This window comes from Canis lupus, chromosome 6, assembly GCF_048164855.1.
Source record: "Canis lupus baileyi chromosome 6, mCanLup2.hap1, whole genome shotgun sequence".
In the NCBI taxonomy this organism is placed as follows: Eukaryota; Metazoa; Chordata; class Mammalia; order Carnivora; family Canidae; genus Canis; species Canis lupus.
The window spans coordinates 75901443-75921184 of record NC_132843.1 but is presented as its reverse complement, the minus strand read 5'-3'; the positions used below and the strand labels follow the sequence as shown (position 1 = coordinate 75921184).

Below are 19742 nucleotides of genomic sequence, written 5' to 3'. Positions count from 1 at the left end.
CTAGAGATAGAAAATACTTTATAGCTTTTTAAAAAATGTGACTCTCTAGACCAACATGACAGAGATTCCACTTTGTTCTTAATACAGAAGAGTTATAATAGTGACACAATTCTTTAAGGCTAAGTAGTTTAGTTAAGTGTTCTTTAGAGTATGCCATGTGAATAAATTCAAGGAATAATAGAAGATTTAGCAATACTAGATACACAATGAGCTAATTTGGGAATATTTCTTTTTGTAAAACTCACAAAATCTGACAATGGTAATTTTGCATGACTCATGGGGGAATAATAAATTCTTAAGCACAAGGTCAAGTTTTTTCATGTGAAAATTTCTTTAGCCTGGGACACCATTCATATTCGGATTCATTTTAGAAAAATTCTTTGGTTGAAATTTGTTAGTTTATGCATTTTCTTTTGGTAACCAAGAATGGTTGGACATAGTATATTATTCTCTGAAGGGATACTATTTTTTATTGAAAAATTTTTTGAAATGAATATTTTATTTGTTGTTGAATTCTCTACCCACCGCATAAGAAGAAACAAATGTAGGTGTTGACTGTTTATAGGTACCTCCCACACTGCTACCAGTTTTTTTAAAAATGAAATTTCTTTAGAGATTAAAATTTTCCCTTATTTGCCCCTAGAGATCTACCTGACTTTTACGGGTTCAGTGTTTCCTTAGGAGTTGTGTCTCTACTGTTGTTCAGAAATTCAAATCCATAGACATAATTGGCCTTGCAATGCCTGTGTGCATAAAATTGAATTAATAACCTAACAAAAAAGTTTTTTCACTTTAGAGATTCTTAATGTCATAATGAATCATTCAAATACATGTATTTTCATTGGTCTCTCTGGACCCTGCTGGATTTATTTAAATTAATTTTTTTAAATTTTGGATCTTCTGGTTAAATTTATTTTTCTTGGTTAAGCCATAAGTCTATTTGTCTTTAGGAAAATGGAAATTTAATAGTTAAAAGTACTTTTGATTTTTAATTTAACTGTCATTTTGGTGGTTTTGCTATTCAACTACATGTAACTTAATTTGTATTTGCAAGCAAGAAAGAATTTCTTTAATTAAAGGGAAAATGCTTTTAATGATTAACATCTTTTCAGCAAAGGGATTTTCATAGGAAATACAAAATTTGGTGAAAATTTTTTCTTATACTTTAAGATTTGTTGAGTTGCTGTTGTTCACTTGAGTATAAAAATGAGATTTAAACATTAGATGGTTGGTTGTCTTTTAACTAAATGTGCACTGTAATGCCCAGTTAGGAGTGGGCCTTTTCTAAAAAAAAAAAAAAAAAAAGTTATTCATTGAAAAATCACACTTTATACTCTTGATTTGTGTGACTTTTAACTAAATGTGCACTGTTAAGAGTGGGCCTTTTCTAAAAAAAAAAAAAAAAAAAGTTAATCATTGAAAAATCATACTATATACTCTTGATTTGTTTACACTTTTTTTTTTTTACCACAAGTATGTGTCACATAATTTGAAAAACAAATTTAATAAAAATGAATTGTGAAAACTTTCACAATCAAGGAAACCTTTTTAATTCCTTGCGATGATCTCAATCTTTTCAAAATTAAAATTGTGGGATTTTAGTACATATTAATATTTGGATTCTGACTTTATATCTAATTGATGTGTAATAAAGTTTAAGAAATCTAATACATGCATGCCTTTTTATAATAATAGAAAAAGAATAAGATCAACTCAGAAAACATTTTCCCAAAGATATTATAACAGTAATGTCTGGTTATACCCTGTAAAGGTAATATGAATCAGTATTTTGGATAGTTCAAGTTCAGAGATGCATATCTAATATACATATTTACACATGTGCTCATACATAAATTGAAACAAAAACATTGCACAAAAATAATGTGAATATGCTCTGGTATTTTTTACTCTATTCTGTTCCTTTCTAATCCTTCCAAATTCTGTTCACAACCTAAGGAATTTATTTCATGAACACTAATGATCTTTAGTTTGTAAAACACTTGATTTAAGCCATAAGAGTTCAGATCTTCTTCTGTAGGACCCACTTATTTGTGACATTTCAGACTTCACTTTGGGACACACAAGAACACCTTTCCCCCAATAAATTCCAGTATTAAATCTCATCCCTTGAACACAGCAGAGGAAGTGGTGGTCGTAGGTTGTGTGTATATATGTACAAATGGAGAATATCTCCCATCAGTGGCAGAGAGAAGACAGAGATGCTAGGCTATTTTAACAACGTAAGGGAAAAAGTGAAGTTCTTAGACTTTTTCCAGAGAGCTGAAACCCCAGTTTGATCTATTATAATATATATTCATAAGTCAGCTATACCCGTATCTATATTTGAAGGATACTTACAGGTGTGTATTGTGACTAGTAACCACATAATAATAGTAATAGATGACTAACATTTATCAGTGCTTACTAAATGCTGGAATGTTTTAAGCATTGTATATACATTAACTCATGTACTTCTCGCAACCCCATGCAGTATTCATAAACTGAGAGAGGTTAAATAATTAGCTTAGTTAAGGTCACACAGCTAGTTTAGCAAGTGACCAAACACTTGAGTTTCCTGACTGTATGTATGTAAATAGTGCATCCACCATCATCTGTGTGGTCTATACATCAGTACTTAATGGATTTTTCATCATACTTCAGTTTTTCTTTGCTTGTAATTGTCAGCTTTCCCCCTCCCTTGAGAAAAATACTTTGGTTCCCTTTTCTGGGTATTCCGTATGTAAGTGTAGTGGAATTAATTTTTAGGTAATAAACTAGGTGTTTATTAAGCTTAAACATATATAGATGTATGTAATAGAATGGTGAACTCATTTATTTCACTAAGAAAAATAATTACAATTATCTGTTTTCCTCATTGGTCTGGAATATTTGGGTTTTTTCCTAATTTCCATGATATGTATATAATTTTTTCTAAGTATATAACTGAAATGCTATATTTACATTAGCATTGGCCTAAAGAAAAATTTATACATTTATTTTGCTGAGCAAAGGTAAGCTTTTAATTGACCACTGCTGTTACCAGTAATATTTTTTCTTATTTTTATTGCTTTCCGCTCAGAAGTATCTTTCATCGAAATTTCTACTTTAAGTTACTAGATGTGCACATTCACAGCTTTGATTACAGAGTAATAATAACAATTGATAGCTCATACTGTATCAGACATTGTTAGAAGTGTTTTAATATGTATTGATTCATTTATTCCTATGACAATCATATGAGGTAAGTATTTTCATTTCATTTTTTTCAGCTGAGAAGGATTTGAGGCATAGAAAGGTTATTTGTCCAAGGTTCCATAGCCTGTTATTTTAAAAGCCAGCATTTATATCTAGGTGCATAAATCCAGGGTCTGTGCCCTTACCTGTGATGCTGTTCTGTCTCTGGACTTTAGAAATTTCTGTTCTACATAATAATATGAAAAATTTTTAGTCAAAATAGGAGTATAAATGAAAATTAAGCCAAAACGTATCTTTTTATTTCATTTTTTATTGTAACTTTTTCCCCTGGAAAGTTCATGTTAAAATTCTTTTTTTTTTTCCCTGTTGGAGAAACCTGTAACATTTGTACAGAATTTAGATATGTATTCAGATTATAATACAAATCTCACATTAGTATGACTTTGGGTGTCTATGCATTATACCAGCTCATCTTTCCTTTTCCTGCTTTCTTTGGTACTGCCCACATATGTTGGCTTTAGCAGTTTAATGTTAAGCATGCATCAAGTACAGGTGATTTGTTTTCTAATGTCTTATAAGTTGGAGAGATCTTACATGAATATACTGTAGTAAAGTATAGGTTTTGTTGAGTATTCTAGATTTGTGGTACCCTTTCCAGACTACCTTCTGTGGAAAGATAGATAAAACTGTCAAGAATTCTAAGATACATAAGCATATTATTTTTCCTTTTGAAAAAAAAAATTATTTGACAGAGAAAGAGCAAGCACAGGCAGGGGGAATGGCAGGGGAAGAGGGAGAAGCAGGCTTCCTACTAAGCTGGGAGCCTGATGTGGGGCTCTATCCCAGGACCCCAGGATCATGACCTGAGCCGAAGGCACACACTTAACTGAGCCACCCACACAGTCCTTATTTCGCCTTTTTAAGATATTTTTAAAAGGACTGTCAAATCTGAAAATTTTTTTCAATTCATGCATATACATACTAAAAGTGAAGTTAAAAATAGTGAATCTTAAGTGACAAGTAGAATTTTGCTGAAGGTCAATTTTAAATTAAAAAAATATATATATTAAAGTATTTAAGTTCAGTGAATTTGCCAACAGAATTTTAAGCAAATTTACTCAAGTCTTAATTTTTAAAATACCTAAACATGAATAATTGTTTTTCAGTGACCCTAGTTTTCAAGGAAAGCAGTACAATCAAAGTAATAAGTCTTAAGGTTTATCAGAGATCTATATTTAGGTAAACTTTTTGAATTTTGTGTGTGGGTGTGTGTATTAAATGTTATTAATCATGGGATTTTATTTCACTGTCAAATTTGAGTCACTGTGTACTAATATACTGAATGTAATTTTAACTTCTCTCTTTTTATAGGGAAATATGAGAGCCACACACGTGTTCACACAGGTGAGAAGCCCTTTGAGTGTGATATTTGTCACCAGCGCTATTCGACAAAATCTAACCTAACTGTTCACAGAAAGAAGCACAGTAATGAAACAGAATTTCATAAGAAGGAGCACAAGTGCCCTTACTGTAATAAACTTCATGCAAGCAAGAAGACTTTAGCCAAGCATGTTAAGAGGCAAGTATTATCTTGCTTCCATAATATACTTTATTGTGCCTTCTAATTTAAATATGGAGTAAGCTAAAAACAACTATGGGATGCTTGTCTCCAATTCTTATTTTGCTTAATATTTTGCAAACATTTCTGATTACAAATATATTTGATTACAAATTTAGTAAGAGCAGCAAATGTTTGTTTTTTATTAATGCTATTGAGATGAATCTTTTTGATGTTGAAACAAGAACTAGAGAAGTTTAAGATGGTATTTTAGTCCTCCTGTTTTTTATTTTGGGTTTTGACAGGCGTATTTTCAAAATACATGGTTTTAGAACTTAGGAAACTTATTCTTTGTGCTCAACTTTGTCTTTGGTGTATAAAAATTTGTGAGAGAAAGCATGTTTAGTACAGTATTGCATATTTAATTTTAAGAAAGGAAATTTACTGAAATTTGGACCAAAAAAAACCATAAATCAAGCAAATTATCTTAAAGATTATCTGTGAATAGCTAGGTTCCTGAATGTATTTAAAATATCAGACTTTTCATTGACTATTTCTGCATAAATTTGGGCATATACATTTTTTAAATGTTAACAATACATATATTCTTAAGGTAATTTACATGTGCTTTTCTCTTTATGAAAGAAATCAGTGCCTGATTCTTACAATCACTGTCGACAGATTATATGGAATATGAACTTAGCTAATATAATCTTTTCCTAATAGTCTTTTTTTCCTTATAGATTTCATCCTGAAAATGCACAAGAATTTATCTCCATTAAGAAGACCAAGAGTGAAAGTTGGAAATGTGATGTAAGAGCTTTTAATTTGTAGTAGAAAACCAAAATCAATGTAATGTTACCTCTGGGGAAAGTAATTAGATTTTAAAGTAATATAAACCTAGCTTATCTCACTTTTGGAATCTTTCTTTTGTACAAAGTTGTCCTAATATTTTCAAATTAAACCCCATAAGGGTTAGTTTTTAGATGGTAGACCTGATGGAAATCTTATTTTTTATTTTTAATGCAACCACCATAGCATGTGCTTATAGTTGTGTATATAAACTGACATTGCTATGTAAGTAGGAGTTAAAACGTTAGAATTTTCCCCCCACATCTGGTTATTTGTCTCAAAACTTAGTGGCTTTTAACAACCGTTTTATTATATCCCACCATTTTGTGGGTCAGTAATCTAAATTTGGAGCATAGCTTTGCTAGGTAATTCCATTCCACCTGGTGTCAACTGAAGCACTCAGTTCTTTTCAGGTGATATAGGTGGTCTGGTATGGTCTTGTCTGGTTTGGACCCACTTCGAAGTGGCTTACACACACGGGTGGAATTTGTTGGCTGACAAGCTGCTCAGCAAGGACAGTTGGCTAGGGACCTTGATTCTTCTCCAGAAGTAGTCTCTTCGTGAGGCTACTTAATCTTCTTTCTAGGATGGTAGCTAAGCTCCAAGAAGCCCAGGTTAAACTATCAGCATTTTTATTTAAAAGGTTTATTTATTTTTAGAGTGAGAATGCTTCTGCGTGCATGCATGCACAAGGAGAGGGAGAGAATCTCAAGAAGACTCCCCACCAAGTGCAGAACCCGAGCTGGGGCTCGGTCCCATGACCCAGAGATGACAGCCCAAGCCGAAATCAGGAGTCAGATACTTAACCAACTGAGCCACCCAGGAACCCCAAAACGATCAGACTTTTTATGGGCTAGCTTCAGAAATCAGACAGCATCATTCTCAACACATTCTTTTGTTTAAACAGGTTACTACAGCTAGATCAGATTTAAGGGGATAGGAATTAGTTTCTGTTTTTCCAGTAGTAGCAAAGAATATTTAGATCCCTCTTCTGCCACAACCCCTAAAATACTTTTTCATTATTCAGGTAAATATTGTTTGAAGAAGTCATAAGCTATCATTTGTCTTCCTTATTTTTGGGCTTCAATTTATATATACAGCAAAATTACCACCATTTCTCTAATTTCAGCTTCCAGGAATTGAAGTTAATTACTGTTTGGATCTACATAAGTTGCTTTCTTCTCCTTACTAAGTTTCATCATCAACTATAAAATGATAAAAATGATACATACTTCACAGGATTATTGTGAGAATTAAGTAAAATAAACCATTAATTATTTAGCATTGTGCCTAGTATATAGTACATGTTATATTGTTCTTGTCCTTGTTGTTGTCGTTGTTGTCACAGCAGCCCCTTCCCCCCCCTTTGAATAAAAGAAAATTAAGACTTTAGTTTTTTAGAGCAATTCAAGTTTTATAGCATAATTTTTGAGGAAAGTATAGTGACTTCTTCCCATATACCCTCTGCCTCTAAAAATGTATATTTGCCCCCATTATCAGCATCCCCTCAAAGTGGTATATCTGTCACAGTATTGAACCTACATTGACCTCCCCCTTTTTAAATCTCATGTCTGCCAGACTTTTTTAAAAAGCTCTTCCTTTTGGCCATTTCAAGAGATAAACTCTAAAACTATTTTCTGTGGTTTCTTATTCTTATTCCCAATTAAATATATGGCAACAATAATAAAACCTTTTATTCATGACATGTGATTTAAAATACAAATTTGGGACACCTAGGTGGCTCAGTAGTTGAGCATCTGCCTTTGGCTCAGGTCATGATCCTGGGATCGAGTCTTGCATCAAGCTCCCCACAGGGATCCTGCTTCTCCCTCTGCCTATGTCTCTGCCTCTCTTTCTATATCTCTCATGAATAAATAAATAACAATCTTTAAAAAGTAATAAAAAATAAAAATATACATTTAACAGATTTTAGAAATCTTGACTAGAATGAAGATATTAAGAGTACTGTGTAATCCTAGAAATTATCCTATTAGAAACGTAAGGAGTTGAAATTCAGCTACCTTTAGTACAAATTTAAAATAATTCCATACTATAATTTCTTCATGGCATTTTTTTCCCTGCACAATTAGAATTTGATTATACTTTTGGTAACTTTTCTGTTGGGAAAAATTTCTCTAGCTACTTGAATTTGTATGTTTGTTTCTCATCATGAGCTTGGTATTTTAACTTTTAATTCAAGTACCTTTATATTTTGTGTACATTTTCTTTTAGATTTGTAAGAAGTCTTTTACTCGAAGACCACACTTGGAGGAACATATGATTCTACATTCTCAAGATAAGCCTTTTAAGTGTACCTATTGCGAAGAACATTTCAAATCACGATTTGCACGGTTAAAGCATCAAGAAAAGTTCCATCTGGGTAAGCAAATTACTTTTTCTAAGAGCAGTCATAGCAATTATTTTTTATATATATATTTTTAAGATTTTATTTATTTATTTTAGTAGGGGAGGGGCAGAGGGAGAAGGAAAGAATCTTAGGCAGACTCTGCACTAAGCACAGAGCCCTACATGGGGCTCGATCTCACAACCCTGTGATTGTGGCCTGAGCCAAAATCAAGAGTCAGACGCAAGACTCACTGAGCCACGCAAGCACCCCAGTAATAGGAATTATTGAGTATCACACCATGCTGGAGGAGCCTGCTGCTGTTGAACCACTTAGGAGAAGGAAGTCAGATAAATTGGGAGAAATACGGGATGTGCTGCTGTTCTTGCAGATGAGTAAATGTGTTTATTTTCTGTTTTGGTGGCAGATGTGTCTGTGATCATAAACTGCATTCAATCAGTTCATTCATTGTTGGATAGGTCTGTGAGTGCTTGAATAACGCATTTTTGTTTTGGAAAAAACTCATTTTTCAGGGAATGAAATGAACCTAGTATATGTGGAATTTAGTATTATATTTGACAAATCCTCTCTCTAGTGCTTCTGGCCAAGGTGGAAACTTGTATGCTAGATGGTAGTACAATTAGTTACATTTAAGACAGTTAATACAGGTAAAGAATTACTGTCATCCAAAGTAGAGACCATTTGTTCTGCAGCATTGGTGATATAGTGGTGAGCATAGCTGCCTTTCAAACAGAAGGCAGCCTTTTCCCTATTCAATTTACATAAAAATGTATACTTCATGCCTATGAAATTTGTAGATGACATAAAGCTGGCAGAGCTAGTTAATAGAGCAGAAAATAAAAATGTAAAAAAAAAAATCTTTGTGCTATAGAAAAGTTAAAATTAAGAGTAAATACAAAATCATAAACGTGGGAATTATCTGACTTTTAGTCATTGGGGATTGAGGAACTGTAAATGGTATAAAATCCAAACTCCTCTATTTATAGATGGGCTTAAAAGCAAAAGTTTTTAAAGCACAATCTGAACCAATAATGTCATATGACTGACTAAAATCACTGTAGTTTCAAACTATATTAATAAAAATCTATTGTTCAGAATCAGGGAGATAATTATCTCACTGATTTTAAGTTCATCTGGAACATTGCGTTCATTTCTGGATACCAACAATCAAGATGGATATTGACAAGTACGTTCTCAAGAGGTGGGTAATTACGGTGACACAGGGTCTTAAAATTACGTGAAAGAACCTTGAAATATGTTGTCGGGGAAAGGTAGATAGCACAACTGTGTAATAAGGAACCCTTAATCTTTACAATTCTGGTATATAAGACAATGTATGCTGGAAGACTATTTTTTTAGCTTTAGTATTTTATGAATTGCCTTTAGTAAGTCGTTCTATCAGAGTATCTCATCTTAGGATTCCTAAGAAGCCATCATATGAAGCAGTTTTTATACTTAGCAGAATGTAGTTGGAGACATATTCATGGTTGCATGTTGCATGTGAGAAATTTCTTTTTAAAGAGTTTCTCTTGTGAAATTGGTAGGCTTCTTCCTTTTTGAGATGAAAACCATAGATAATCTTTTTTTGTCCCATGTTATAGAAACATCATAGCAAAATATAATTTTATGGTTAACATATTTGCTTCCACTTCCTTTTCTGTTCTTGATTTGCTAAATAAATACATAATTTAGTAAATACATAGGTATTCTAAGTCGACCTAAGTAGACATCCTAAGGCATAGGTTTAGTTTTAATTTAGAAATTTTTTTAAGTATTGGAACTTACAAATTGAAGTAACTTAGCTTGCACACAATAGTTATTTTTCCTGTCAGTAAAATTATACAAGCAGATCCTTGAACAGATAGCAGTTAGAATTGTTAAAGAAAGCATTCCTAAAGGGTGGTTGAACAAGAACTATGTGTGTATATGTTTTATGTATGTACATATAATACGTAATATATACATTTCATATGTATGTACACACATACCACCTCTATGCTTCTATTTACCTGAATCACTGTATGTTATGTGATGGATGTATGTACATTCAGGTCTGAGGTATCGCCCAAGAATTTGCATTTCTGCAAGATCCCAGGTGATGCTGATGCAGTTGGTCCACATACCACACACCTGTGTATTACTGCTTTAGGTCATTCAAAGCCATACTTGCACTACGTACATTAGGATTATATATTCTGTAAATCAAAGGGAGAGAGATTTCTAAGGAATACAGTCTGAACAGTCAGAGTAGAAGAATTTTTAATATATCTCTATGTATAAGTATAAAAATCGTAATTGGCTTTAAAGTCAAATCTTCTAATTTTATCCTATTTAGAGAGTTGGCATGAAAAACTCCTTTAGTAACTTCCCAGCCTAGCTTCAAGTTCAAGGAGGTTCAACTGCATGCAAAACTGGGTATCCAATATAGGGGAAAGAATGTAGGTATTTCTTCTGAAGAACTGGTAAGTAACCGAACGTGAAAGAGAATACTCCGTTCTTTCTTTACCCAGCTGGAGCCTTCAGGAATACATAGTTATTTTACTCTTGGCCTAACGTACACTTGCCATAACATACTCATCTTGGTGCTTTTATTTGCTTTATCTTTTTATCTTTAACTGTGCAAATGTTGAATCTCTTTTTTCCAGCCTCTTGAAGGTTTTGTTTTTTTGTTTTTTTGTTTTTTTGGTGAAGAGTTGTAAGAGGAGATGGAGGGATTTTCCCTAACACTACTTTACTTAACCCAGTGCTAGTAATGAATTAAAAATCAATAAATACTTGTTGAAGAGTTAATAGATGAATAAAAGGTTCAGATCTCATGGAAGATGAAATATTGGGGATTTTAAATGAGAATATGTTAAAGAAGCTTAATACATTTTGAGGTCATCTCTCAAAAACATGTTGAAACTCCCCCAAAACTATTGCAGCTACTGAACAATTTTGCTTATAGATATGCTTATGAATTCCTGTGTCCAAATGCCTTTTCTTTCCCTTGTTCTATTATGATTAATTTCTCATTAGAGTTCACAGTAGAGTTTACAGTATTTTCATCATTAAAAATTTGTGGTTTTGAGGAACAACAGTAAATTTCCAGATTATGAACTCTGCAGATGCCTTTATTCTTCCAAAGTTTCTCAGTAACTTCCTTTCTGGCATATGACTGTTTTTTTTACTTTGTTCCAGTCTGATTTCAAACTAGGACTTGGCCATTTCAATTTATTAACTCGTTAGGTTATTCATCATTTATTATATTAGACGGCACACCCTAAACTCATCTCTGGGCATATAGAGATGATTGTTAACTTGTCTTAGGAATAAACAATCTAGAAGAGAAGAGAAAACTATAAATGAATAAGTACATTGTTTATAATACATGCACTTACAGTGGTAGGTATACATTCATAAATACCTATCATTTAACTTCATATCTATTCTTTATAAACTTTTAATGTACACTCTTCTTTCCTTTTTAGGTCCTTTTCCATGTGATATATGTGGCCGCCAGTTTAATGACACTGGAAATTTGAAACGCCATATAGAATGTACCCATGGTGGGAAGAGAAAGTGGACTTGCTTTATCTGTGGAAAATCAGTACGAGAAAGGTGAGGAATCATCTACACTCCCAGTATAATCTTGGTACTGTTATATAGAAATAGTTAACAAATATAGTTTATAACGATTTAGATAATGCCAGATATAAGTTACTTAAATTATACTTTAATTTGAAATTTAAGGACAGAAGAAGAAATTACATAAAATGTTATAGAAGATGATATGAAGTTAGGATTTGCAGGTTATATGGTAACTTTAACATAGATTCCACTTTGTCTCTTTCTGAAACCCCATTAAAACTACATTAAAGGTTATTGATTGATTAGCTGATTTAAAAGACAGTAAGCTACAAAGATAGGGAGAACAGAAATGTGGAAAGAGCAACACAGATTTGGAAGCTAGAAAGCAGATAGATCAGTGGAAACTGACTTAGCAGATCTAAGAAAGACAAATCCCAAGGTGGCAGTGGACAACTCAAGAACATAGTTTACACCATAGAATCCACGAAAGGTATAGGAGTGGGCAGTATCCGATACCTTTGGAACTAGGGCGAAGGAAGACAGAACAGGGAGCATTGGAGTAAAAAAAAAAAACAAAACAAAACTTTAGAAGTTAGATTATTTGGATTTTCTTCTGCCACCCGCACAGGTAATTGCTGCTGGGCTCTTACCTCTATCCCAACTTAGCAGATATCTGGTGGAGTATACCATGTTGTTAGATGGTGAATGCATTCTGAATGTTTAAAGCAGTGAGCCCCAGGCCTTGTCCCTGCGGACATCTTGGATTTTCGATTTTACCCCTCACGCAGTAGATTAGAGAACAGTTCCCTAAAAATCTGAGCCAAGCAAAGGACAAATATATTCTCTAACAAATAGTACACTCAGGTCACCTATTGTGAAGCCTAGTCATCCAAGCCCTCATGCTCTTTGACCGTGCCATCCACGTTTTAGTCCATCACATGTAATCATAGGCAGATAGAAGAATTAAAACACAGAAGAAAAGCATTTAACATGGGAGCTAGATGCCAACACAATCATGAAGGAAAAAAAATAAAATCTTGAAGGAAACAGATTATGCAGAAAGAAGAAAACTTGCAAAAAAAAAAAAAAGAGGTAAACAACAATTATGAGTATCCTCAGTTGGAGATCTATAATCCATTAGACAAGAAAAAGATGCTATGTAAGAGTCACTAACATAACAAATCAGAGCTCCCAGAAATTCCAAGTGTAATAGACAAAGTACAGACTCTAATGGAAGGATTGAAGAACAAAGTTGAGGGAACCTCCCAAAAGGTAGAGCAAATGATACAGAAGTGTGAGACAAGAATTAGAACATTAGAGAACCAGTCAAAAGGCCCAGAAAGGAAAAGCGAACAACGAAAATAGCAAGGGAAAAAAATCATCACTGAATAATTCAAGATAATTTCCCAGAACTGAAGGACATGAGTTGCCAGACTGAAATTACCCATCAAATGCTTAGGACATTAGATGAAAATAAGCCTACCCCAAGATACATCACTGTGATATTTCAGAACACTGGGCACAAAGAGAAGCTTCTGTATGCTTCTAATTGTTCAAGGAAAAAAAGTTACATACATTGAATTATGAATTAGAATTACTTGGACAGCTCTCTGAATAGCAACACTAGATATAAAATGACACAGTAGTACTTTGGATTGGAGATTTCTGAAAGAAAATTATTTCCAGCCTAGAATTCTGTTCTTAGTCAAATTAACAACCAAGCCTGAAGATACATTAAGACATTTTTCATGATTATCAAAAAGTTAGCCTTTGATGTACTCTTTCTCATGAAGCATCTAAAGGAGCTACAGGAAATAGAAATTGTGATACTGGATAGAGGCAAAGGGAATTCATAGGAGATGGTAAATGAAGTTTCCAAGCTGTCAGTTGTGCAAAATGTGTATACAATGGGTAATCAGCGCACAGTGGTGGTAGTAATGCTGCATGACAGATTGAGGGTTGTCATTGCTAAGATCCCTGCTGGCATGTTTCCTCTTTTAAACATTTTTTTTTTAATTTTTATTTATTTATGATAGTCACACAGAGAGAGAGAGAGGCAGAGACATAGGCAGAAGGAGAAGCAGGCTCCATGCAGGCTCCATGCACCAGGAGCCTGACGTGGGATTCGATCCTGGGTCTCCAGGATCGCGCCCTGAGCCAAAGGCAGGCGCTAAACCGCTGCGCCACCCAGGGATCCCTATTTTTTTAAAACATTTTTTTTTTTAATTTTTTGTTTCCTCTTTTAGCTAGGGGACAGAATGCTAGAGTAGGTCTGACCCCCAAATTTTGTTTTAAATTTTATTGTCGTAACAACATTTAACATGAGATCTACCGTCTTAACAAATATTTAAGAGTACAATACAGTATTGTTATTAAGTTACAATCGTATTAAGTTATTAATACAGAATTAACATTGAGTTAAGGCACAATGTTGTACAGCAGACCTCTAGAATTTACCCATCTTGCATAACTGAAACTTTATACCCATTGAATAACAGCTCCCCATTTTCTTCTCCCTGATTCAAATTCTTACCTCTTCTCTGCCACTGTATCATACCTGTATACTTGTTAGTGAGGTTCCTACTATTATATTTATGCCTTGCTACTTGATTTAACTGAGGATATTTGTTTCATTTCACAGAAATATTATGACCTATCATAATAGGTCAGAATATTTATGATCTATCCATGAGAATTACAGGTAGCCCATAGTAAGTTTAGAAGCAAAATCTGTATAGCAGCCTATTCACTTTGACTGTATTTCTGTCAGACTTCTAATACTTGATCCACTCTAGGTTGTCAGATGTTCTGATTGTGATGAACCCTCTGTTTTCCAGTGTTTATTCATGACTCTAACACTGACATGTTAGAAAGGACTCTTGCCAGTTCTCAGGCAAGCTACAGCCAGACTTTAATACAGACACCCTGTTCATGCTGTCTTGTGGCTCTTGAGCTAATAGTGACAATATTGTTAGATTTGTGCTTGCTATTCAGTTTTTCAAAAATATACACTATATTACTTAGTGATACATACTACTAGGTAGTAAAAGAAGAAAGGGAATGGCTAACATAAATGGTTATCTGAGAGATCAAGAAGGAACATGTAGAGGCATCCTGAGATTTAGTAATGTTCTAAGTCTTATTCTGCATTTAAGTGTAGTAATACTATCCTTAGAACAAAATGTACAAATTTTATATCCTTCAGTATATAATATAAAAGTTCCATAATTTTAAAACATTAGAAATGCCACTTTCTTAAAATAACAAATTAATGTAATGGTAAAATAGGAAAATCAGTATCCTATATTTACATGAAAACTTCTAGATTGATACAGTTTATTTTATACATTATAAATTCTTTTTTTCTTAAAGGTCTTTCTATAAAAATAAAAAGTAAACCAAAAACTAAAACAATCTCTCCATCTTTTTACTTTTTAATTACTTAATAGATGGGGGTGTAGGAATAACTTTAGGGATAATTTCCACAAAGTTAAATACACCTGCAGCCACACGTGTCAAGTGTTGGTGGGCCTTGTGGAGGAGCACCATCTACTGGCATGTATCTACTTTCATCTCAGGTTCAGCCTTACCACTCAGAAGATGCAGGATTAAAATAAAAACCAAGTATTAGAAACAGTCAAAAGCCCGAAAAGGTCAGAAACATTTCCCTTTACTTTTTTTCCTTCCAGAATAACTTTGTCTATCCTTACTCAGCACTTGACATGTAGGAAATCTCTGAGTGTTAGAACCAAAGGAAATGCTAGCTATATATTTGGAGCAGCAGTGGTTATACAGTAGCCTACCAAAAGTTCAGAAATAACAGAAGTAAAACCAATGAATCACCAAAGTGGTAACTAGTGAAAGTTTATTGTGCCTACATAAAAAAAAAAGGGTTTGCAAATCAGGACCACTCAAACCAAAACATAGAATGAGACTCAGGTATATTTTTATATGCAGTTTATACAATGAGAAAGCAGTGACTGTTTATTCTTCACAGTGGTTGGTTGTGACATTAGAATTTCTTAAGTGATAAAGAATTAGTTAATAGTTACCTCATATCAACCTTAGGAAGGAGCTTTAAGTTTTGGCTGTGATTTTCAGAGGTATAAACAAATGACCCAGGGCAAGTTATCCTTGCAAAATAAGCTATATTAGGCTTTGTTTGTGGGACTAAACTCATTTTGTCTGCTCAGGGAACTTTCAAGACTGATCTCTTTGTTTTTTATTTTAACAAGCCCATCCTGGGTCAGTAGGGCTGGAAGATTTAAGAATGAGAGTGATTGTATTCTTTATATGATTTCCTTTTTTCACATTGGCATCTAGAAGTTACAAGTTACCTGTAAAGCTCTCTTGCCATAAAACATTCTTTTCACAGATCCTGAGCATGTACTTGAAAGAAATAGTACTGATATACTGGATTGCTTATACATTATTAAATTCTCTACTAAAATTCACATCAGTTTTACTTAATGCAGTAGTAATAATTTATCATTTATCATTGTACTTCTTGATAACTGCTTAAGCTGTATAGTTAAATCCTTGAGCAAACTAATGGCAAAGGAAGCCAAAGTTAATTTGTGTGTGTATGTGTCTTAAAGAAGAGACAAAACAGATGTGATTATATGCTTGTGAGACTAATCCAATAAAAAGCAAAAATACTGTAGGGAAAAAGGAAACTGGTCATAGTATCTGTTAGCTTGAATACCTTTCTGGTAAGCGTTCTGAAAATTGTGTTTGTTTGAGAGAGAGGGAGAACACCAACGGGGGGCAGGGGGCAAAGGAAGAGGGAGAGAGAATATCTTAAGCAGGCTGCACAGCCAGCGTGGATCCCTGTGCAGGGGTTGATCTCATGATCAGCCTGAGATCATGACCTGAGCCAAAATCAAGAATCAGATGCTTAACCAACTGAGCCACCCAGGCACCCCTGGAAATCTATGTTTAATATAAGTATTGACATTAAAAAGTCTTCAGATAAGTATATATTTTTTAACACAGGACTACTTTGAAAGAACATTTAAGAATCCATAGTGGAGAAAAACCTCATCTTTGTAGTATTTGTGGGCAAAGTTTCCGTCATGGAAGTTCATACAGGTAAGTCAAGACATTTTTCCCCTATATTGGGTGAGATAAATTATGTCTTTTTAAAATTATGTCTCTATTTTAATTCTGTTTTATTGTTGCATGTTATTTGTTGAATTAAAACATTTCTTAGCACTTAAAATCATGCAAAAAAACTTTGACTTTCCCCCTACGTTACAACTTTTAATATTGTCTTTATTCTGTAGTACAAAATATTAAATATTTCATCATCAAGTTTGCTAAATGCTTTACTAAGTCACTATCATATAAATTTATTTCATTACTTTTCTTTGAATCAAAACTCATTAAAACTCTGATTTTCTAATAACCTTAGTATATTTCATTACTCTTAATTATCAAAGAATATTTTGGAATGAAATATGGCAAAATTGAAAACTCTAGGACTCTCAGTTTAGGAAAGTCTTCTGTGTATTAGTTGTAACCTGTGTAACTGTTTTTAAAGCTGAATCCCTGACCACATGTGCCATTTGTGAAAAGTTGGCTTTTTCCTGAATAAATAATGTGAGATATATGTACATTTTACATGTTAATTAATGCTCTTAGGGTTTTTAATCTTAAGGCTTAAATGTTTACACTTTCATTTTTTATTTCCTCTTTTACCTCTTTTTAAATAGAATGTGTCCTCTTTAGATGTAATTCAGTCAGTTTATTGGTTTTAGTTATGAAATCAATATCTGTTTTGGCAACTTGAATGGGAAAACTATTCATTTCACTGGGATATATTTGATAGAGGATTATGGTGCTAAAAATAATTCAAGTTAAATGAATTTTAATAATTTAAACATGTATAACCTGTCCTTGGTGACTATAAAATGAACTACACTTTGGTTAGTATGAAGAAAAGTAGCAAAAACGTGTCAGAAAGTTGATTACTTATAAAATTTAGTAAATTTTTACTTACCAATTTATAAATGGTATCAGTTGTCCAGAAAAGGGTTAATTTTTAATTATTTGCTGTATCACAGGTTTAAGTCACTTACCTTATTTGTCTGATTCTAATTACTTCTGACTCATTCCTACTTTTGCTATCTCTGAAACTCCACCAGTCAGATATACAAAAACTTTATACATTTAGTATGTTTAGTGAAGTAGACTTAGGATCTAAGTCAGGAAGGAATGTCATGTAGACGTAGTGTATATGCAAATGTTGAGATGTCTTTTGAAAAAGTGAGTAGGAACCTTGTAGCCTGGTAGTGAAGGAGTCGGGAAAGATGAAAGTTCAAGAAGTAGAGCAAATAACGTATGAGGGTGAATGGATAAGTAAACAGCCCAGTTTCCCTTAGAGTTAATCAAGATTTTTCCTTGGTGTCACCAGTTTTTATGGTCTTCAATTGTTTTTTCTTTATAGACTTCACTTACGAGTACATCATGATGATAAAAGATACGAATGTGACGAATGTGGGAAAACATTTATTCGTCATGACCACCTTACAAAGCACAAAAAAATACATTCAGGTAAAGGAAGGTGTACTTTGTAATGATGTTTATAAGATCTTTTAAAAAGGCACTTGCAACCACATACTGCATCGTGTTTATGTTGGCTATAATTTAAATAATTTGGCAAATGCTGGTCATAGTCACTTCATTGATAATGCTGATTCTGAAAACCTTTTTTAAAATATCTGAAAGGAACATAATTTTATGACATGTTTTTGTTCACTGTAGTTTTAATCATTTGGTTTCCTTATATGACTACAGACTATATTTTGAAGTTTGTTTTAATCAAATTCTCAAAATTTGCATTTTTGAATATAATGTGAATGTGTGCAGTAATTGATATTGGCATTCCTCTAAAGGGAAATGCCAAGATAACATTTCTCATTTTTATTGGATTTTAAAGAAATTAGCAAAACAGATGTTTGAAGAGAAATGATTATAATTGGGTATTATAGTTTATGTAATAGTGAATTTTTGAAACCCCATCTTTGGAAAAGAGTATGTTAATAATCCTGATCAATTTCGGATCTTTATACTGTATTTATAATTTTTATATTCTGGGGCTTTCTTTCATATTTTCCTCTCAGATTGATGTTCAGGAATGCTAAGAGAGCCAACTATATGAGCACAATAATGGGAAAGAGCCATCTCTATGAGCACAGTAGAACAGGTGATTATTATTATTATAAACATAATCTAAATATAAAGTATGCAATGGCTGTAATTATTTCCTTAAATGATCACGATGAGGTTGCAGTTCTTATCAACACTTTTAAGAGATGCTAACAGTCTGATGACTTTTTCACTGAAATTATGCATTTTCATTTTTAGGAGAAGAATTCTAAATTCCTAATTCTGGAGATGACATGCTTTAATTGCATACTGGATTAAGTTGAAACAGTGGTTTTTTAAAGGCCAAGCCTTTGTAACTGAATATAAGAATGGAGATGAGAAATGGGACTAATCTAGAATTTTACTTCATATTTTATTTTGGCTCATTACAAATAGATGTATGAAATCCCCACAGATGAAAAATATTTTAAAAATAAAGTACAAAGATCTGAAAATTTTCGGGACTTTTTTTATCAACAGTAAAACAGCCTATTCTTGATTCAATGTATTTTCACTTGAAGTATTTGACATCTAGACTTAATATATTCCTAAAAAAATTAGTAAGTTTTGGAGTAATTTCATTTATCTTCTCTGTAACATTGAAAGGTTAAGATTTTAAGTCTATAGCAAAAAACATATTTGTTGTTTTTCCAAGTGGGGAAAAGGGCTCACATCCATGAAAATAAGCATAGATTTATTGAAGAAAGGTATTTGAGTAGGGAATATAAAACAAATAGCTCAGAATAAAGGGTTACTTTTCTGGTATATTTCCTACCATGTTATCTTAACATTTGATAATATATTTCTGGAGGGACAAACTGAAGTGCATATCATATTATAATCAAAATATTTGGGTCTTTAAGGTGAGAAGGCCCATCAGTGTGAAGAATGTGGAAAATGTTTTGGTCGTAGGGATCATCTCACTGTTCATTACAAAAGTGTACACCTGGGAGAAAAAGTGTGGCAAAAGTAAGTGAAAAAGCAGTTTCTCATAATTACTATATTGGATAACTATAGGTTAGAGGAATTCTATAGCTTCTCTGCTGACCTAAC

General features: G+C 33.0%; 1 protein-coding gene across 2 annotated transcripts in view; it reads left to right on the top strand.

The window, feature by feature from the left end:
* ZBTB41 (zinc finger and BTB domain containing 41) overlaps positions 1 to 19742 on the top strand; it is a 43656-nt gene that overhangs the window by 5576 nt on the left and 18338 nt on the right. For both annotated transcript variants that reach the window (XM_072831281.1, XM_072831282.1), the window contains exons 3-9: positions 4567 to 4774; positions 5497 to 5566; positions 7838 to 7985; positions 11441 to 11570; positions 16536 to 16631; positions 17989 to 18095; positions 19553 to 19658. In XM_072831281.1, the coding sequence (XP_072687382.1) occupies positions 4567 to 4774; positions 5497 to 5566; positions 7838 to 7985; positions 11441 to 11570; positions 16536 to 16631; positions 17989 to 18095; positions 19553 to 19658 (865 nt within the window). The remainder of the gene's footprint in view (positions 1 to 4566; positions 4775 to 5496; positions 5567 to 7837; positions 7986 to 11440; positions 11571 to 16535; positions 16632 to 17988; positions 18096 to 19552; positions 19659 to 19742) is intronic.